The 18,758-nt window shown below is 44.6% G+C and overlaps 1 protein-coding gene across 1 annotated transcript in view; it reads right to left on the bottom strand.

Moving 5' to 3' along the window:
• LOC311229667 (dedicator of cytokinesis protein 3-like) overlaps window positions 1–18,758 on the bottom strand; it is a gene marked incomplete at both ends in the record, with an annotated part of 403,980 nt that overhangs the window by 129,368 nt on the left and 255,854 nt on the right. The window contains 2 exon segments of the mRNA XM_084315742.1: window positions 3,391–3,553; window positions 9,937–10,061. Coding sequence (XP_084171868.1) covers window positions 3,391–3,553; window positions 9,937–10,061 — 288 coding nt within the window.

Genomic DNA, 18,758 nt, shown 5'->3' with positions numbered 1-18,758 from the left:
TCAGCTGTGTGGTCCCGGGCCCTGATTCAGCTCTTGGTGGCCCGGCCGTGGCCTGTTCCGTGGTCACCGCAGGCCCTCTCTTAGGCACACGGAACTCTGTTCTGGGGCAGCCTCTAGGCTTGGCTGCTGACAGTGTGAATCTTGTGGGGATGCGTCTTGACTAGGGATGCTCGATATTGGCTTTTTTACCGATACCGATATTGTCCAACTCTTAATTTCCTATACCGATATCAACCGATACCAACCGATACCGATATATGCAGGGTTCCCCCCCCCCCCGAAAAAACGGAATAATCTCAGGTAATTAACATTACTTATTACATGGCGTTTTCACATTCGCCGAAATGCTTGATTGTGATTGGTCAATAGCGCTCGTCAGTGGTCCGTTATTACTCGATAACGGACCTCTGCCGAGCAATAATGACCGCTGTGCGCAGCTGGACCAATCAAGGTCACTGAGACACAGATCGCAGTCATGAAAGCTGCTCAGCATATGCACAGCTGCACTCAGTCATCAGTGCAATCAGACCACAGACCTGCCGGCTGCCGGTGTTCTGCGCGGAGCGACAGAACAGAACTGCGTCTGCATTTGATCTCGTCTTGTCGATGGTGTAAAATGAATTAGGTATATTGTTAGTAAGTTAGCGGGATAATGTATAGCCTATACTCGGTCATTGTCGCAAAATAATTGACCTTCACTACGTAATTAAAACACCTTGGCGAGGCGCCTCGGTGTTCTAAACTCTGTGTCGGTAAATTATTTTGCGACAATGACCTCGTAGCTATACATTATCCCTTACATATCTCTTGTCGTGTAATTAACACAACATTATGCATACTTTGACAATAAATAAAATAATAATTTGTTCTTACTTGCTTGCCTGGGTAAATAAAGGTTTTTATGCCAATATTGGCCGATAATATCGGTCATCCCTAGTCTTGACTATTCTGTGGTTTAACGCTATCCGGTACGCGTGCGCTCCGTCCTCTACCGCGGCTTACGCTGGGGAGTGGCGTATGGTCGAGTGTGGGGGCAGAACATTGTTCAGCCACTCTCTCGTGGAACATTCCTGCTTGGCGCTCGGCGTCTCAAGCCTGTGGAACGTTCTCTGTCTCTGAGTGGGACCTCCAACTGGTCCTGGGCCGGTTGTCGGAGGCCCCGTTTGAGCCTCTTGAGCAGGCGCCATTGGATCAGCTGTCTTGAAGACCGCGTTCTTTTTGGCCATCACCTCCGCTAAGCGCGTGGGTGAGCTGTGTGCTCTTTCGGTGAGGCCTGAGTGCCTGTCTATTCGGCCGATAGCGTGTGCGACTCTGAGGCCTAATCCAGTCTTCGTGCCAAAGAATATCCGGAGCTCTTTTCGCTCCAAGGATATTGTGGTTCAGGCGTTCGTCCGCCTCCTCACGCTAGTGAGTTGGAGGCGGGCCTTCAACTGTCGTGTCCTGTCCGTGCACTGGGGGTTTACCTCAGGACTCGGGCTCTCAGGGCTTCCGTTCAACTGTTTGTTTGTTACGGTGGCCCTTGCGCGGGTGAGGCGCTGTCCAAGCAGCACCTGTCACATTGGTTATGCGGGGGCGTTGCCTTTTGCTGCATGTTGGCTGGACAGGTCCCCCCTCGGGCTGCTGCCCTGTTAGGGGGGGCCTCGGTGGAGGACATCTGTACTGCGGCCTTCTGGTCCTCCCCGGGTCCCTTCGTTAGGTTTTACATTGTGGACGTGACTGGGGGTTCTGTCTCCCAGGCGGTTCTGAGGTCTGGGACCTCTCCTGCGTCCCACCATTGGTGGGCTAGCAGGGGTGTGTGGGTGTGTGCCACGGGGTGCTGTGTCACACTTGGTCCCGCCTGTGCTGTGCGGATTTCAGGGGTGTCTGGTTCCCCCTTTTTCGCACTTTGATGGAGTTGACTGCCTCCCCCCCTTCGTTAGGACGGGCGGGTGGACGGGACTCCCCTCCTCCCTGGTTGGGGCTTACGGGCCCTCAGGGGGTACACTTGTCGGGCCACGCGTCTGCTCTGCCCCATATCTCATAATGGCGAAGAGCGAGACGCGATTGGCCAGTATGATAATATAATAAAAGGTTATCCTATAACCTAGTTATATGAATACTGGCTGAGCATCTCGCTCTTAGCGCCCTGAGGTCCCTTGGTTGGGTTTTCAGTGTTGGAAATCTTTCTGAGGAAGGTAGAGTGTGACCATGTCCGGCGTCATATAGTGGGACGCAGGGGCGTGGCCTGGTCACGTGCATGTGAGTGCATTTGTTTGTTCGTGAGCACATTATGTGCTAGGAGATAAGAGATATCTCATAATGGCGAAGAGCGAGACACTCAGCCAGTATTTATATAACTAGGTTATAGGATAACCTTTCGTTTTATGAAATTTAGACAAATTAAATCGAAAGCCCTGGGTCTCCTCTTTCTTAGGACTACAATGATTTCATGATGGCTTCCTAAATCGTCCGTTTTCCGATGCAATGCGCAGAGATTTTTATAAGCTCATATTTAGCTAATAACACTTACAATCATTGGTAATAGGGCTGCAACTAACGATTATTTTGGTAGTCGACTAATCTGTCGATAATTTTTTCAATTAGTAGACTAATCTAACGATTATTTCTGTCGATTATTTTTTCGATTAGTCGACTAATCTAACGATTATTTCTGTCACACCCTCCATCTCTGCTTCCTGTGGGCGCGGCTCCTTTTCCGGGCTCTTAGCAGACTTCTTAGCTTAACATAACAGACTGACAGTAAGTTTGGGGGAACTAATGGGATAACTGGGGTTGCAACAAAAGTGCAACTAGGGCTAAAAACACAATGAAATAAAATAATAATAATAATAATAAATAATATATCCTTCTTAGCAGACTTCTTAGCTTAACATCCCAGGGAACTAATGGGATAACTGGGGATGTTGTTTGCTCCTGACAAGAGTCTCAAAGTCTGGGGTGATGGTAGACAAAGCAACTCTGAGGTCATGCTCAATGTTCAATCTGTTCCTCTGCTTTGTCTTCAGCTGGACCAGAGCTGGACCAGAGCTGAGAAGCCACTTTCACAAAGATAGGTAGTGCACATTTTTTTTATGACGCATCGACGCAAAAATTCTGCGTCGACGATTATGTCGACTAATCGTTGCAGCCCTAATTGGTAAACAAATGTAGTGCTGAAAATATACACTTTGATTGCTGTTTTGATAGGGTTAGGGTCTTTACTCTTGGCTACATTTGAAAAAGAAACACAACATAATTTACCGGGTGCCGGGCCGATCAGGCTTAAGAGGTTAAATGAGAGTTACAGGTTCTCAATGGCTAGTTGTACAAAGTCAGCAGATTAATTCCACTTCCTGTGCAACACAAAGCCAATACAATAACTTGACTATTATCTTTAAGTAAGCTACTCACTAGAGCAGTGTCTGAACTCCAAGCGGAGATGAGACCCTCTGAAGCGGTCGATAGGGATGGGAAGCTTCACCACTTCACTCCATCTGGGGCTGTTGTTGTGATAGAGCACAAAGGACCGGTGCTCCGCGATGCAGGGCTCACCTGAACCCAGACTGATACAGTCCTGGAGAGAGAGAGAGAGAGAGAGAGAGAGAGAGAGAGAGAGAGAGAGAGAGAGAGAGAGAGAGAGAGAGAGAGAGAGAGAGAGAGAGAGAGAGAGAGAGAGAGAGAGAGAGAGAGAGAGAGAGAGAGAGAGAGAGATGGAGAAAGAGATAGAGGGGGGAGAGGGAGAGAGGGGGGAGAAAGAGAAAGAGATAAATACAGAGAGAGGCAGAACGAGAGGGACAAAGAGAGTCAGAGAGAGACAGAGAGAAAGACAAAGAGAGAGGCAGAGAGAGAGAGAAACATACAGTAGAGAGAGAGAGAAGGAGAGAGGGAGACATTGACATTTTCATGCCAAACTTTTTTTATTCTGGATAATGCACCTCATGCACCAACATTCTTGTACGTTTCCTGGTAAATAACCTAGTAGGAAGTTCGTAAGAGAAAACCTACGATAGTCCCTCCCGCCCCCGGAGTCATCAACACGCGGAGAGGTGCTCTTAACCTCTTAAGCATCGGGCTGTCACGCACTCACGCGCACATCGCGGCACTTTGCTCTTGTCTGTCTGCGCCGGGCTGTGTTTTCAACCAATACATTGTTGGACAGTTGAATTTGCCGCCTTTTGATCGTCACCACACTCAACCTATTGCGTGATTCCATTCTCGAGTTACAAGACGAAACATCCGGCGAGCGTCGTTTGACCAGCCGTTCGGACGAGTGACCACATCTGGTTGTGAACATCCCTGAACTGACCAGTCACCGCTGATGGTGAAAGTGATTGACCACCATTGTAGCCAAGGAGCGTCTGCTCAGTGTGGGGGAAGGTGACACACAAGAAGACGAAGAAGTCTATTGTTTTGACTAAACTAGGGGTTCTCAAACTTTTTTATACCACAAGCCCATTTTATTTAGGATTTCTTCTGGGGACCGCACACCGCGTAATTTCAACGTGGAATTAACCTCTTCCACCCGTGCGGTCTGGTACCGGACCGCAAATTACATCACGTCATAAATCATTCTCTCTAGACTGTATGACATAATATAATTTTTATTTTTTTTATGTATCAAACAGTAAACATCCTAACCATCACAACAGCAGTCATATTGTATATTTTCAGCAATACGTTTGTTGACCAATAGGTTAAAGTGTTATTAATGAAATATGAGTTTAGGAATTGTATTCAATAGATCGCGAATTTTGACCGGAAATAAATCTGAGCGGCCATTTTGCTTTAGGGGAGAGTGGAGTACTTTGTGCCAAGGGGCATGTAGTTCCACCACTGTTATCTAGAAAACCATAGAAGAAGTTGGTCATGTGACAACATATTTTTGAAGACATCCATTTCACTCAACCTGCAGAGAAGGGAGACACCTGGCTTGAGAGGTAAGCACATTTAAGTTAAAAAAAATAATGTTTGCCCTCAAAGTTAAATTTGTATGATCAAGGTTTTTTGATTGCTGTGTTTGAACAATTATAGACAACTTTGAAAACAGTTCACACGTGTTTTAGTGCTTTAGTAAGCTACACCATGAGTCTATACAGTTAGCATGATGCTATCTCAAAACAGCTGGGGGATGCATTTTTTTCAAAATGGTAGGCTTGGGGTGATTTGTGCCAAAGGGCCTGGGTTAAGTTGTGCCAGATATTCTCTTTGTTAAGTTGCCCCAACTTATAATTATTAACTATATATATTACTTTATTGTATTTGATTGTTATTGTACATTGCATTCTTGCATTTGATCACTGTAGTCACTAAAACGATGTTATATTCTTAATTTTAGACCAAAATCCATCATGCCACGCAAATATACAAACGGAAGACAGACAGGGTTTCAACTCCTCTTGAGAAGTTGGAAAGAGCAGTGAAAGAGGTGCAACAGGGGAAGACTATACGTCAGGTTGGAAAGGAGATGAAGATCTGCAGGATGCTTTTACCGCTTTTGAGATTAAAATGATCTGTTTTACTTAAAATTATCAATGGCACAGATTACCCCAGTGTATTCTCTCTAATGGCACAACTTACCCCGCACCGGGGGCAAGTTGTGCCACAAAACCACTATTTTTTCTAAAGCTATATTTCTGAAACAGTTTATTTAAGATTCAAAGTGATTGTCCCCAGGGATGCACAACATCCTAAACTATATGTACATATTTTAGTTGGGGGCATTACTTTAATCACCTTGCTTTAAAGGCACTTTAAGTAAAAAGTGGCACTATTCACCCCACTCTCCCCTAGTCAGGGCTTTCAATGAGCGTTGAAATTTCGAAAAACTACATCTCCTAGGGTTCTCCAGCTTTCTGGGAGCAAATGACTTCCTGATTATTATTTTTTATTTCTCTTATTTCTCTGGATTATATACCACAAAACTGAACATTATTGGCATAGTTTGAAGCGGAGTTAGTTTGTCTCCCTTCTGTGAACATTTAGGAACAATCCGCGTTCCAAACAGATGCAAAAATAAAAAGCTGACTGTATTTACAGTAGATTTCATTCTCAGTTCTTCATGCACGCCTGGTGATACTAAATCCAAATTGAACTCATTGTCATCATGTCATGGAACGAGTAGATTTGGCCCGATCCATAGATGTGCAACATCGCTATAATAAGGTAATTTATAGGTCTGATATTCTATATTCTATAATAATATTTCAAATTGCATGAGTCCAGATGGCAGAATTCAGTACTGTATCTACAAAACCTTCTGTTTAATCATCTTCCCTTTATTCATTCCCTTAGATTTTTTGTACATGTGATCTCAAGAAGGTACTGAACGAGCTCAGTGGCCGTTTTTCAAAGATGCAAAGAAAAATCATAATTCATATTCTTCTTTGTTTCATCATTATTTAAGCAAGCCTAGTAATAGACACTATTTCTGACACTGGGAATACATTCCGTGAGGTCCATAGATGTACCTAGATACCAAGAACCTGGGCCCTCATTCATCAACGTGTTCTACGCACAGATCTGTGCTTACCCTGTGCGTACGATCATTTCTAAGCAAAGAGTGGGATTCATCAATTTCGATTTGAACTTGACTCCGTGCTTACATCTACGCACAGGTCGGACCTGGCGTACCTCGCGCCCAGTGGTAGAATATCGTTACTACGCATAAGCACTCCTCAGTCCTGCATTAGTTTCAAGGCGGAAATAAGCTTCCGTGCATTAGTGTTCAACTTCTGTATGACCCGTAATTCATTATAGTTCATTGTAAAATAGCGACAGTAGTGTAATTATAACGGGCTCACACGCGAACAAGAGGTTGGCCTGCTTGTTTGGCACGGGGGGCAGACGCAAAACACCAACCTCCAAACGCGATTAGATATTGTTTCGAATAAAAAGCAAATTATTTTGTGTGTCATGTTTCCAAATAAGATTGGTCACGAAATGCTTTCTACTTCAATTTGTTGGTTAGAATAGATGACCTCCGTTGAAACTTCACTGAGACTAACAGTCTATTTGTGAGCTCCCGCACAGATGTGATGATAATAATAATAATAACAATAATAATAATAGCTTCATTTTATATAGCGCCTTTCAAGAGACCCAAGGTCGCTTTACATAGATAGGGGGGGGGGGGAATAACAAAGTAACAAACATAGTGGACAGACACACAACATATATATATGATGATGGAATTCATTCAAGATCCTCTCCACCCTCGGGTCTTTGCCACCGCGGCACGGTCCATCGTGATATTGGAGATGGATCGACCAATAGACTGTTACTGTAGCTGTCAAAGCTCCATCACAAATGCAGTTATGTGAATAGAAAGGGATTCCACTCAGTCAATGTTGCGATGCGCATTTGCCTGATACATGTTATTGCTGGATGCCGGGAGGAAGGCGATGCTGAATGTTTTCAATTCATTAAATAAAACGGATACTTTTTGCAAGGGTTTACTGACTGTCATACAAATGATCAACCAACTACATACTGTAACTTTTCAGTGCACGTTCTTATTTACATTGTGACAACAGCCTTGTGAGTTCCCGCAGTGACCCGCACACAGACATGATGGAATTCAAGTTCATGTTTGTATTGATCACATATAGGCAGGCTACACATGGCGTATAGGCTACATCATACATGGCAGTAAGATTCATTGTTCTTGTATAGCTCTCGTATTATTGTTTATGTAGGCTACCCAATACTGACATCAAAATGGATTGTAGTATGCCTCTAGAAATCATATGCAGCAGGTAGAAAATTGACGGGAGATCCATCGCGATTTGGAATCAAATTGAGGAGAACTTTAATCCCTGGGTATTAATCAAACAACACGGGAAAAGGCAGTCATATTCCAGCGCGGTCTTTATTAGCCGACAACAAAATAGATGCCTCTAAAAATCATATAGCCAATCGAACACAAAGGCATTCATATTACAGCACGGTTATAATGACACACAACCAACGCCAAACAGTGGTCAACAAACGGTCTTTATTAGTATTTTTAGCTGTCCAGGCAGAATTGCAGCAATGGTCTTAGGGAGCCGTTGATATCTGACATCACCGTTTACAAATCCGCCTTTTATTTATCCCATAATACGCGATAGTGTCTTCTTGGTTCGACAGCAGTGAATTCTCCGTGGAGTTTCTCAGAGTACCGCTCGGGTCAGTCCATTATTTCACATCCCATGGGGGGTGTTTCCTCACTTTCATGACCATATATGGATAATCATGCACGAGCATTGACGGTAGAACAAAGTTCTACGGAGGAGCGTAGAGCCTGCGTACGCACCGTGTGATGAATCCCGACTTCCCTGTGCGTACACTAGTTCTACATTCCGTGCTTACGTGTGGAAATAGAACATATTCTACGTCCACGTTGATGAATGAGGGCCCTGGACCTTGTAGAAGTGGAGCAATCTTCCATTTACTTAGGTATGTATTTTTTAGAATTTCAGAAAATAGGGCTCAGGCTTAAGAGGTTAAGGTATATCAAAATAAAAGCACACATTGTTGAACTTGATCATGCATATTTATTAGAACATTTTTATTACAGCACTATGTTATCAATACACATTTATAAAACGAGGCATATTTAGCCAAAATAATTATAGATATTTATTTTTGTAACTTGCCAATGCGCTTTGGGTCGCGACCCGTAGTTTGAGAACCGCTGGACTAGAGCATCGAAATGAATGGTAGCGGGTGGCCATTTTGGATAATCATGCCAAGTTTTTACTGGTACACACATTTAAAAAACCTTTGGATTTTTTGTTTTACTTTGGACCTGTACTACATAAGACTTCAGGCTATGCAACCATTATGTTTTCCAGTTCCTACCTCTCAGCTGGAACTAAAAAACAGGCATCTGGCAACCAGTAAAAATAAATGTGAGTACACAAAACTTTCACTTCAGTGTGTTTAAACCTCTGTTACTCTATTTCATTAGCACTTGAAGCGATTTTTCTTTATTATGTAAGATACTTCAGAATGTTACCTTTCAAAATAGACCAGACTCATGCATGTGCTATAAGTATAAAGTATAATACATTGCAAATTACTTTGTGTAGACACTTGAACATGTCTTGTAGAACTCTGCAGAGATTTTCCTTGTAGGAGGACTGACACTAGGGGGAGCTGGTTGGGAGTCAGTCTGGTGGTCAGAGGAGCCAACGCAGAAGTGGTTGAAGAGAACACGAAGAAGAGAAAAGTGTGCGTCCTTTTGGTGCGAGCAATGACGATGTAAATGTCCTTTTTAATGAGACAAATTAAATTGTCGTATTTATTATTATTATAATTATCTGTAGAATCGACTGAATGCAATCACCATGATTTCTCCCAAATAAAGGCCTTAAGAACACGGCACACACCAGTGTGTCTGACTTACGACTGCTCTTCAGCGCTAGTAAATCCTGCTCTTATAGCTACGAGCAAATCCCAGAGAAGGAACCGTTAGTGCATTCCAAAATCTGCCCGAAAAGGTCGTAAGTGATGAATTTGGTACGATGAAATTTGGTCATCGTAACTTTTCTCGTAAGTCCGTTGGTGCATGATGTCCAATGTCCTCCTCCTGTACCTCAAACTGAACTGAACTCAGCCTTGGTACTGTACAGTATTTACATGTACAGTAGGAGCAGCTTCTGAACTGAACACAGCCTTGGTTCAGTACATGTAGCAGCAGCCTTGGTGTGTAGTGTGGTACAGTAAATGGTAAATGGTAAATGGTAAATCCAAAGCGCTTTACAATTTGTTCCTCCCATTTTTACCCATTAACTCACACATTCACACACCGACGGCGGAGGCAACCATGCAAGGTGCCAACCTGTTCATCGGGAGCAATTAGGGGTTAAGTGTCTTGCTCAAGGACACTTCGACGTGCTTACCGGGGAGGAGTGGGAATCGGACCAGACGACTGCTCTACCTCCTGAGCCACTGTCGCCCACAGCAGCTTCTTACCTTGAGGATCTCTCCATCAGCGTACAGCACATACACAGTGACTTCTATGTTCTTCTGGACACTCTTCCCTCCTCTCTCAAAGTCCCCTCGCTCCAAGGTCAGGTACAGGTCGTTACGGATGTCACCTGAAGGGGATGGACACGCACGCACGCACGCGCACACACACACACACACACACACACACACACACACACACACACACACACACACACACACACACACACACACACACACACACACACACACACACACACACACACACACACACACACACACACACACACACACACACACACACACACACACACACACACACACACACACACACACACACACACACACACACACACACACAGAGAAGGGCAGAGTACATGTCAGGTACAGTATTTTATGGATATATTCCTGGAAGTTACACATAAAGACAGGATAAAGACAAGATACACATTATGTGTGTGAGTGCTGTGAATAGAGAATCTGTGAATCTCCTTGGAAGGTTGTCACTCCGACAGAGAGCTAGCTGATACATTTGATCTTAGATTTGATAATCATGATATTAGTACCGAAATTTTGCAGGAAAGGCGTCTGAGGTGTTTCTGTTTCACAAAACAACAGTAAATAAGAGCCCAGGGCCTGACAACATAGTGGAACACTGCTGAGAAGACGTTATGACTAGCTCAGTGAGGTCTTCCATCACATAACTCTCACAATCACTTACACATTTACATTTTTTACATTTAGTCATTTAGCTGACGCTTTTATCCAAAGCGACTTATAAGTTCTTTACGACAAGTCATCAGGAAGGGTACATCAGCTGAGTAACAATGTTCATCAAAGTGTTGTGTGTTACAGTGTAGGTTAGTTTATTAGGACAAGTGCATGACAGTAAGGTTAGTTAGGGTTAGATTTAATTTTTTATTTTCTTTATATTATTATTTCAGATAATGGTTGAAGAAGTGCGTCTTAAGTCGACGGAGGAAGATTGGACGGGTTTAGGCTGTCCTAACTGGGGTGGGTAGTTCATTCCACCATTGTGGGGCAAGGACTGAGAATAGGCGGCATCTCTTTGATGACCCTCCCGGGGCTTGGATAGGAGTAGGTCTGAGGCGGCCAGAAGATGCAGAGCGTAGGGGTCTTGAGGGTGTGTAGTTAGAGACCATTGACCGGTGGTAGGCGGGAGCGGTTCCCTTTGCCGCACGGTATGCTAGGTCGAGGGCCTTGAAGCGGATACGTGCAGCAATGGGGAGCCAGTGCAGGTCCCTAAGAAATGGGGTGACATGGGCTGACTTCGGTAGGTTTGAGAGAGCTGCGTTCTGAATTAGTTGAAGAGGCTTGGTGGCAGTGGCCGGGAGGCCAGCGAGCAGTGCGTTGCTGTAGTCGAGGTGGGAGATGACTGTTGATTGGACGAGGAGTTGGGTGGCTTCTTTTGTCAGGAAGGGGCGGATCCTACTGACGTTGCTCAGGAGGAATCTGCAGGTTCTGGTTGTCGCTGCGATGTGAGCAGAGAAGTTCAACTGGTCGTCGAGGACAACACCAAGGTTCTTGGCGGTCGGGGATGCGGTCACAGCTGCATTCTCGACTGTGATGGAAAGGTCGGTCAGGGGGGAGGATTTGGCCGGCAGGTGGAGCAATTCTGTTTTGCTTAGGTTCAGTTTGAGGTGGTTGGTCGTCATCCAGGCGGAGATGTCAGACAGACAGGCCGAGATCCGCTCAGAGATGTGGATATCTGAGGGAGGGAAGGAGAGGAAGAGTTGAGTATCATCGGCATAACAATGATACGAGAAGCCATGAGACGTGATAATGTTACCCAGTGATTTACTGTAGAGGGAGAAGAGAAGGGGTCCTAGGACCGAGCCCTGGGGGACACCCGTCCGCAGGGGGCGGGTGGCCGACAGGGTCCCTCTCCATGACACTTGGTAGGAGCGGTCATTGAGGTATGATGTCAGCCATGTCAGCGCAGAGCCAGCCACTCCCATTCCTGTGAGGGCCGCGAGGAGGATCTGATGGTTGACTGTGTCGAAGGCTGCAGATAGATCTAGGAGAATCAGGACAGAGGAGAGGCCTTTCGCTTTTGCTAAGTGAAGTGCCTCTGTGACAGCAATGAGGGCCGTTTCTGTGGAGTGGCCAGTCCGGAAGCCAGACTGATTAGGGTCTAGGAGGTCATTCTGTAAGAGATAAGCAGTAAGTTGGTTGGATACAGCACGTTCAAGTGTTTTAGAAAGGAAGGAGAGAAGAGAGACAGGACGATAGTTGCCTATGACGGTGGGGTTCAGGGTTAGGTTTTTTATGAGGGGCGTGACTCTGGCTTGTTTTAGGGAGTAACTGTACTTACACAACATAACGTTCCTAGAATTCAGGCCATAGTTGTACCACTTGCAATAACAGAACTCCAAAGGTTCCAAATTACTACAGACGAGTGGCGCTCACATCACCAGTTATAAAATAAAAATCAGTGCCCATTCCAAACATGGCCACTCGGGAATGCGTGCCAGTTTGGAACTGGACAATTGCTTGGCCCCCGGAAGTGCTGCAACATTGTCGAGAACAATGGTATTACTATTTGCAGCATTTTCAAGTGTTTTCACATTCAACACTATACTTATTTGGGCCCTCAGCAATACACCAAATGTGAATTTGTTCGGATGAATGGTTCTCGAGATATATGAAGACACAGAGATTCCTTACTTTATAGTTAGATTTTGATCATGTTGGTCATGTTGAGAGTAGGTTGAACCCCTTATAGTTTGTTTATAGAGCATCGAGTGGTGCCACTTTGACACTGTTATCTTGTACTGGTTGATTGATTGATTGATTGATTGATTGATTGATTGAACATTTTATTAACAGATTGCAGAATGGGTACAATACAGTACAGCTCAATACACACAATTGTTAAGGGGATGCAGACCAGAGAAAGACTTTCATCTTGTTTACATCAGGGTCCCCCATGTTCAATTCATCTTAACATATATGACGTACATGACATACAGATAGACAGTACTGCTACATCTATACATTTATGACATACCAGATTTACAAATACAGTACTGTTTGTGATACAAAAGGAGTCTAAAAAAGAGAGTATATACATTTGACGAAGAAACAGTACATTGGAGGAGGTTGGGTAGGCGGGGTGGGGTAACTGTACATTGGATTATCCACGAAACCTTACTTGGGCCCAATAAGAGGGTATCGTGTATTATTGGGTTTAATAGGACATTTACTGTACATTGGAGGGGGTTGGGTTAGGACATTTACAGGGGCCAGTTTCGTATTGCAGTCTCCCGTAGGTGCTCTTTGTGTCATAATCACAGCACGGGCCTACTTCACTCCCCCTCCTTTTCCCCTCACGTCCTCCACACGCTCCTCTTCATCCCCCTCTCCATCCACTGCGCACTCCTCCTCATCCTCTCTTTCTCCCTTCCTTCACCCTCATACGCCCAGCTGTATTCCATCCCCCTAATTCACACGCGGTCAAGCACCCCACTCTCCACAGCTGCACTCAATCCTTCCCTGATGGGGGGACTATTTCTACACCTCGACGCTGACCAGAAGCTGTCGTGGTATTAATTACCACTGCCCAGGTACGACGTCTCTGCCGAAAGCTCTGCTGCTAGATACCAACCGTGTATTTGCTTGCTCTAACCCGTTTCTCTCCTGTGCCCCAAAGGACCGCCGTCCCTGCCTGGACGTCACATGTTCCCGAAGAGGAACACTTGTTCTCCCGCTGCAACCCAGCAGCTCCCAAGACAAGCACCAGGACCGCTTGCTCGCTCACTGCCGCCGCGGCTGCCACAAGACAGAACATAACCCTGTTCTATTTCCCCCCAATTCCTGTGTTGCTCAATTGACATTAAACACCCTTGAAACCGCTCCTATCTCTTCTCGTGTATTCAGCAATTGGGCTGTGCTCCAGACCCCAGTTATCACACTTTGAGAGTGGTTTTGAAAGTGGGTAGTGATTCACATTCCTTTACAGTAGGGCGTTCCACATTGATGTGGCATAATTGCAAAACGTGTTTTGTCCCTTGTTTGAGCCGAATCTGGGTTTAACATGATTTGTGGAGCTCCCTCTGGTGTTGTGGTCGTGGTATTCACTGACATTTGGGAAGTAATTTGACATGTACATGGGTACCTTAGTTGTGTAGTGCATCTTGTAGACCAGGCCCATTGCAAGTTGCTGTACTCTAAGCCATCCTAGGTTGTCAAAGTGGGCAGGGGTGAGGTGGGTTCTAGGAGCAAGGTCAAGTAGTAGTCTGACCAGTTTGTTTTGTGATGTTTGTAATTTAGTTTTTAGCGCTTTTGAGGTGCTTTGGTACCATGAGGTGCAAGCATAGTCGTAGTACCCTTGAATGAGTGCTCCTGCCAGAGTCTTCAGGGTATTCTTGTTTACCAGAGAGGAGATCCGGTACAAGAATCTAGCTCGTTGGTTGACTTTTTTTTATTACATTGGATGCCATTTTGTCACAGGAAAGATTTGCCTCTAGGATGGAACCTAGGTATGTAATTTCATCTTTCCTTGTGGCAATATTGTCACCCACTGTAACTGAGAAGCCGTCGGTCTTGCTGAGTTTGTTATTTGAACCGAAGAGAATGGACTCTGTTCCGAAGAGAATGGACTCTGTCACACTGGACACACTGAGACACCTTGAGGGCTCCAAAACCGATGACAGGCTGGCTACTGCTTATTGATCAGCATTGAATACCATTGAACCACACCTGCTTGGAGTGAAGCTTCTTTTGAATTAGTGGACTTTAATGGACTTTTTAACAACAAGTTAGGTTTTTTCCCCCTGTGTAAACTGAATAATTTTAACGTTGGCAAAACTATGATGTTTTTGTTCTACAGACGTTTTACAGTACAGCAGGGCTCGGCTCACTGGTACACAAAATACCTGTGATCATCTGTTATCAGGAAGACCAATAGTATTCTTGACAACTACAATCATCCTCTGTACGCAGAGTTTGATCTACTGCCCTCTGCAGGCAGGCGACTCAGGCAGTGTTGTGGTACTTGACACCAGTCTTACATTTTGAAGGTTTTGGTCTCGTATCGGACTTGACTGCATTTTTACTCTGCTTTGACTCGGTCTCGGACAAAGAGGACTCCGAATTTTATTTCAAGAGCGGTCGAGAAAGCACTGCAGTCTAGTCGATTTTGTGTTTTGAGCACAACGTTCATCATAGATCTAGCCTCTTTATTTTGCTCTCAAAGTGCACCAGATTGATGCATTTAACTTTAAAATGTAAAACAAATAAAAAAAATCCGGGGGGGCACAGCACTGCTGCTGAATTCTTTTTCAGGGGAAACACTCCTTCAATTGCAACCAACTTCTGGCTTACCACTTGCTCCAATTGCGAATAATTTTTTTTATCTACTTTTTTCTCCCATTTAAAATTTTTCTCCCATCCCAATTTCGTATTATCCAATTCTACCCTCCCCTGTCTCGAACGCTGTTAGGCCATGCCTCCTACAGGCCGGCTGCAATGTGGACGAAGCCTTGCATCATGTGTCCCCTCCGGTACACGAGGAGGCAGCCGTCGCATCTTTTCACCTGCACAGCGCGATCTCTCAGCGGCGAGGGTCTGCGTGAGAGGGACATTGCTTCCTGATTCTGCTGCGCAGGCGCACCAACCGACCTGTAGGAGTCGCTGTCCACAACGTCCGATCCCCACCCACCAGCTTTCCGCCCCTAACACTGCCAATTGTGTTAGTATGAACGACCAGCCAAGCTGGTAGCAATGCCGAGAGCTGGGCTCGAACCCAGCATCTCCTGCATCAGTGGCGAGCACCTTGCCCACTGCGCCACTTAGCCGCCCCTCCAATTGCGCATTTGAGTGAGAGAGTATACATTGATTAGAGAGAAAGAGAGAGAGTGAGACTATAGTACGTTACGCCTCAATCCTACAGCTTGTTCAAATCCACACACTGAATGACACATTATAGATACATGTGTAAAGGGGTAATGTGTAAAGTAATATGTGTTACTTTTGTGAGAAGTAACAAGTAATATGTAATACATTACTTTTTTGAGCAATGACCTCAACACTAGCTTGATCTCACTTTTGTGACTCAGTCTTACTATTACAAACTATTACACTATTACAAACTATTACACTATTACACAGTATTAGGCTACATTCACACTGCAAGCCTTAGTGCTATTATGATTCATTGCTCTGATCAGATTTTCTTATTGACAATATATGCTTTAAATGTGGCCAATATCAGATTCCAGTGCAAACTGGTCACGGTCCCACATGCTCAAAAGAACAATAACAAAGACGTCACATGCAGCACACTGCTGTATGAAAGTAAACAAGGAGGCCCCTGAAGTCAACGGTTACAGTTTCATTCATTTTGATGTGCAGCGGAAGCCAGATAATTGTTTAGGAGAAGATGACAAGGATGAGGAGAAAGAGAGACATACTTTTTTTTCGCTTTTTACTACTGGGCAGTCCAGTAGAGAGATAGAGAGAGGAGGAATGGGAGACAGAGTGGGGGGAAGACATTTGGCAAATAACGACGGGTACGGGAATCGAACCCGGGTCGGCCGTGCAGTGGTTCGCCACTGGGGCGCCTGAGAGACACATTTCTAATTATGGCTTTTTCATGGAGCAATGGCTGCTACTTTTGTATGGAGGTGTGTGTGGATGGTGATTCTGAGCCAGGGGAGGTGGGATCGTGACAAGAATGGCCTCACAGAGTGACTTCCGTCAGCGCAGAATTGTGACGAATGTCCCATGAATTCTGAATTGACTGATCAGACTGAGGTTGCATTGCAAAGATCAGACCTGTATCTGATTTAGGACCACATATAGTGAAAGTGGCCCAAATCATAATTGAAAATAATCAGATGCCATGTGATTTGTGATTCACATTATGAGCAAAAATTATCTGATTTGGGTCACATTTGCCTGCAGTCTAAACGTAGCCCACGACACTATTACACACTAATACAATACACGCTATTACACTATTAAACACTATGACACTATTACACACTAATACAATACACGCTATTACACTATTAAACACTATTACACTATTACACACTAATACAATACACGCTATTACACTATTAAACACTATGCCACTATTACACACTAATACAATACACGTTATTACACTATTACACTATTACACACTAATACAATACACGCTATTACACTATTAAACACTATTACAAACTAATACAATACACGCTATTACACTATTAAACACTATTACACACTAATACAATACACGCTATTACACTATTAAACACTATTACACACTAATACAATACAAGCTATAACACAATTTTTTTATTTTTAAAATCTTTTTCCCCCTCCTTTTTCCTCAGTTTTTCTCCCATCCCAATGTTAGTCGTTATGCCAATTCCCAATCCCCTTCCTGGTCACTGCGCACCTACCCCCTACGGTCGGTCTGGGAGAGTAGAGGCTATCACATGTTTACTCCGACACATGCGTAGCCAATCAACCGCTTCTTTTCACCTGGCAGCGCGGACTCTCACTGAGAGGGTGTAACGTGTGGAAGGATTAGATCCTTTCCTCGCTGAGCAGGCGCCCCGACCGAACTGTAGGCAGTGGTGCAGTCGTAATATGATAGTAGGCCAAACGCCCCATGCACGTGCATGCGCACAGATTCTTTTTTATTTAATTTTTTATTGCCTTGAAATAGAGAAGCTGAAAAAGGTAGCAGGATATAGCCTTCAATATATAAAGAAATTATATTGTCAACAGATATGGTTGAAAAACAAACAATGTTTTAAATGTAATAGTAGTTACAATTTCTTTAATTGAATCAACTTAAACTAGAAAAGTAAATACAAACTAAATTAACAATGTAAGTTACATTGTTAATTTAGTTTGTATTTACTTTTAGTTTAAGTTAATTCAATTAAAGAAATAGTTTTACACACAAACACAAAAGCAAACTTAAAATAATCAGACAACTTGTGTTTACTTGAAGTTTGTGTGTTCATGACTCCTAGTGCACAGCAAGGAAGGTTTGGTGATGAACCTTGTGGTGCGCTCACACCCACTCGCGCGCGCAGGTATACACACACACACACACACGCACGCACACACACACACGCACACACACACACAAGCGCATATACGCGCGTGCAATCTTTCTATCATACACGCTCTTCTTGCTCTCTATTTGTGTGAATAGAGAATTGCGAGAGCAATTGGAAAGCTGGCGCGCAGCACGGCAGACGCTTGATTCATAAGCAGGTAGACCCCCATCACGAATTCTGAGCCACATTAGTATTCACCTCCACTGCCGTCACACAGAATGAAGGGGGAGATGCATTCAGATAGCCAACACCCAGACACCTAGTCTACCTGCGCTTTTTGTTATGTAAAACGGTGGCCGCCGGCCGGGTACTTAGTCACAACGAATGGGTAGAGCGCATTATTGTGTGCGCGACTGCGCGTACACGTGCGTACACATCTGTGCGCGATTGTGCATACTTCTGCCTCAGTGACGTAGCCTAAACGGCGTTTAACCGCGTTTGACCACCACTGCATGCCTGACTGTAGGAGTCGCTGTTTACAATGACCAGGACCCACCCACCAGCTTTCCCACCCCTAACACTGCCAATTGTGTTAGTATGAACAACCAGCCAAGCTGGTAGCAATGCCGAGAGCTGGGCTCAAACCCAGCATCTCCTGCACTAGTGGCGAGCGCCTTGCCCACTGCGTCACTTAGCCGCCCCTACGCTATTACACTATTAAACACTATTACACACTAATACAATACACGCTATTACACTATTAAACCCTATTACACTATTACACACTAATACAATACA

Source organism: Notolepis coatsorum (assembly GCF_963971535.1).
Source record: "Notolepis coatsorum genome assembly, chromosome: 6".
In the NCBI taxonomy this organism is placed as follows: Eukaryota; Metazoa; Chordata; class Actinopteri; order Aulopiformes; family Paralepididae; genus Notolepis; species Notolepis coatsorum.
This window is presented reverse-complemented; position numbering and strand designations above follow the sequence as displayed.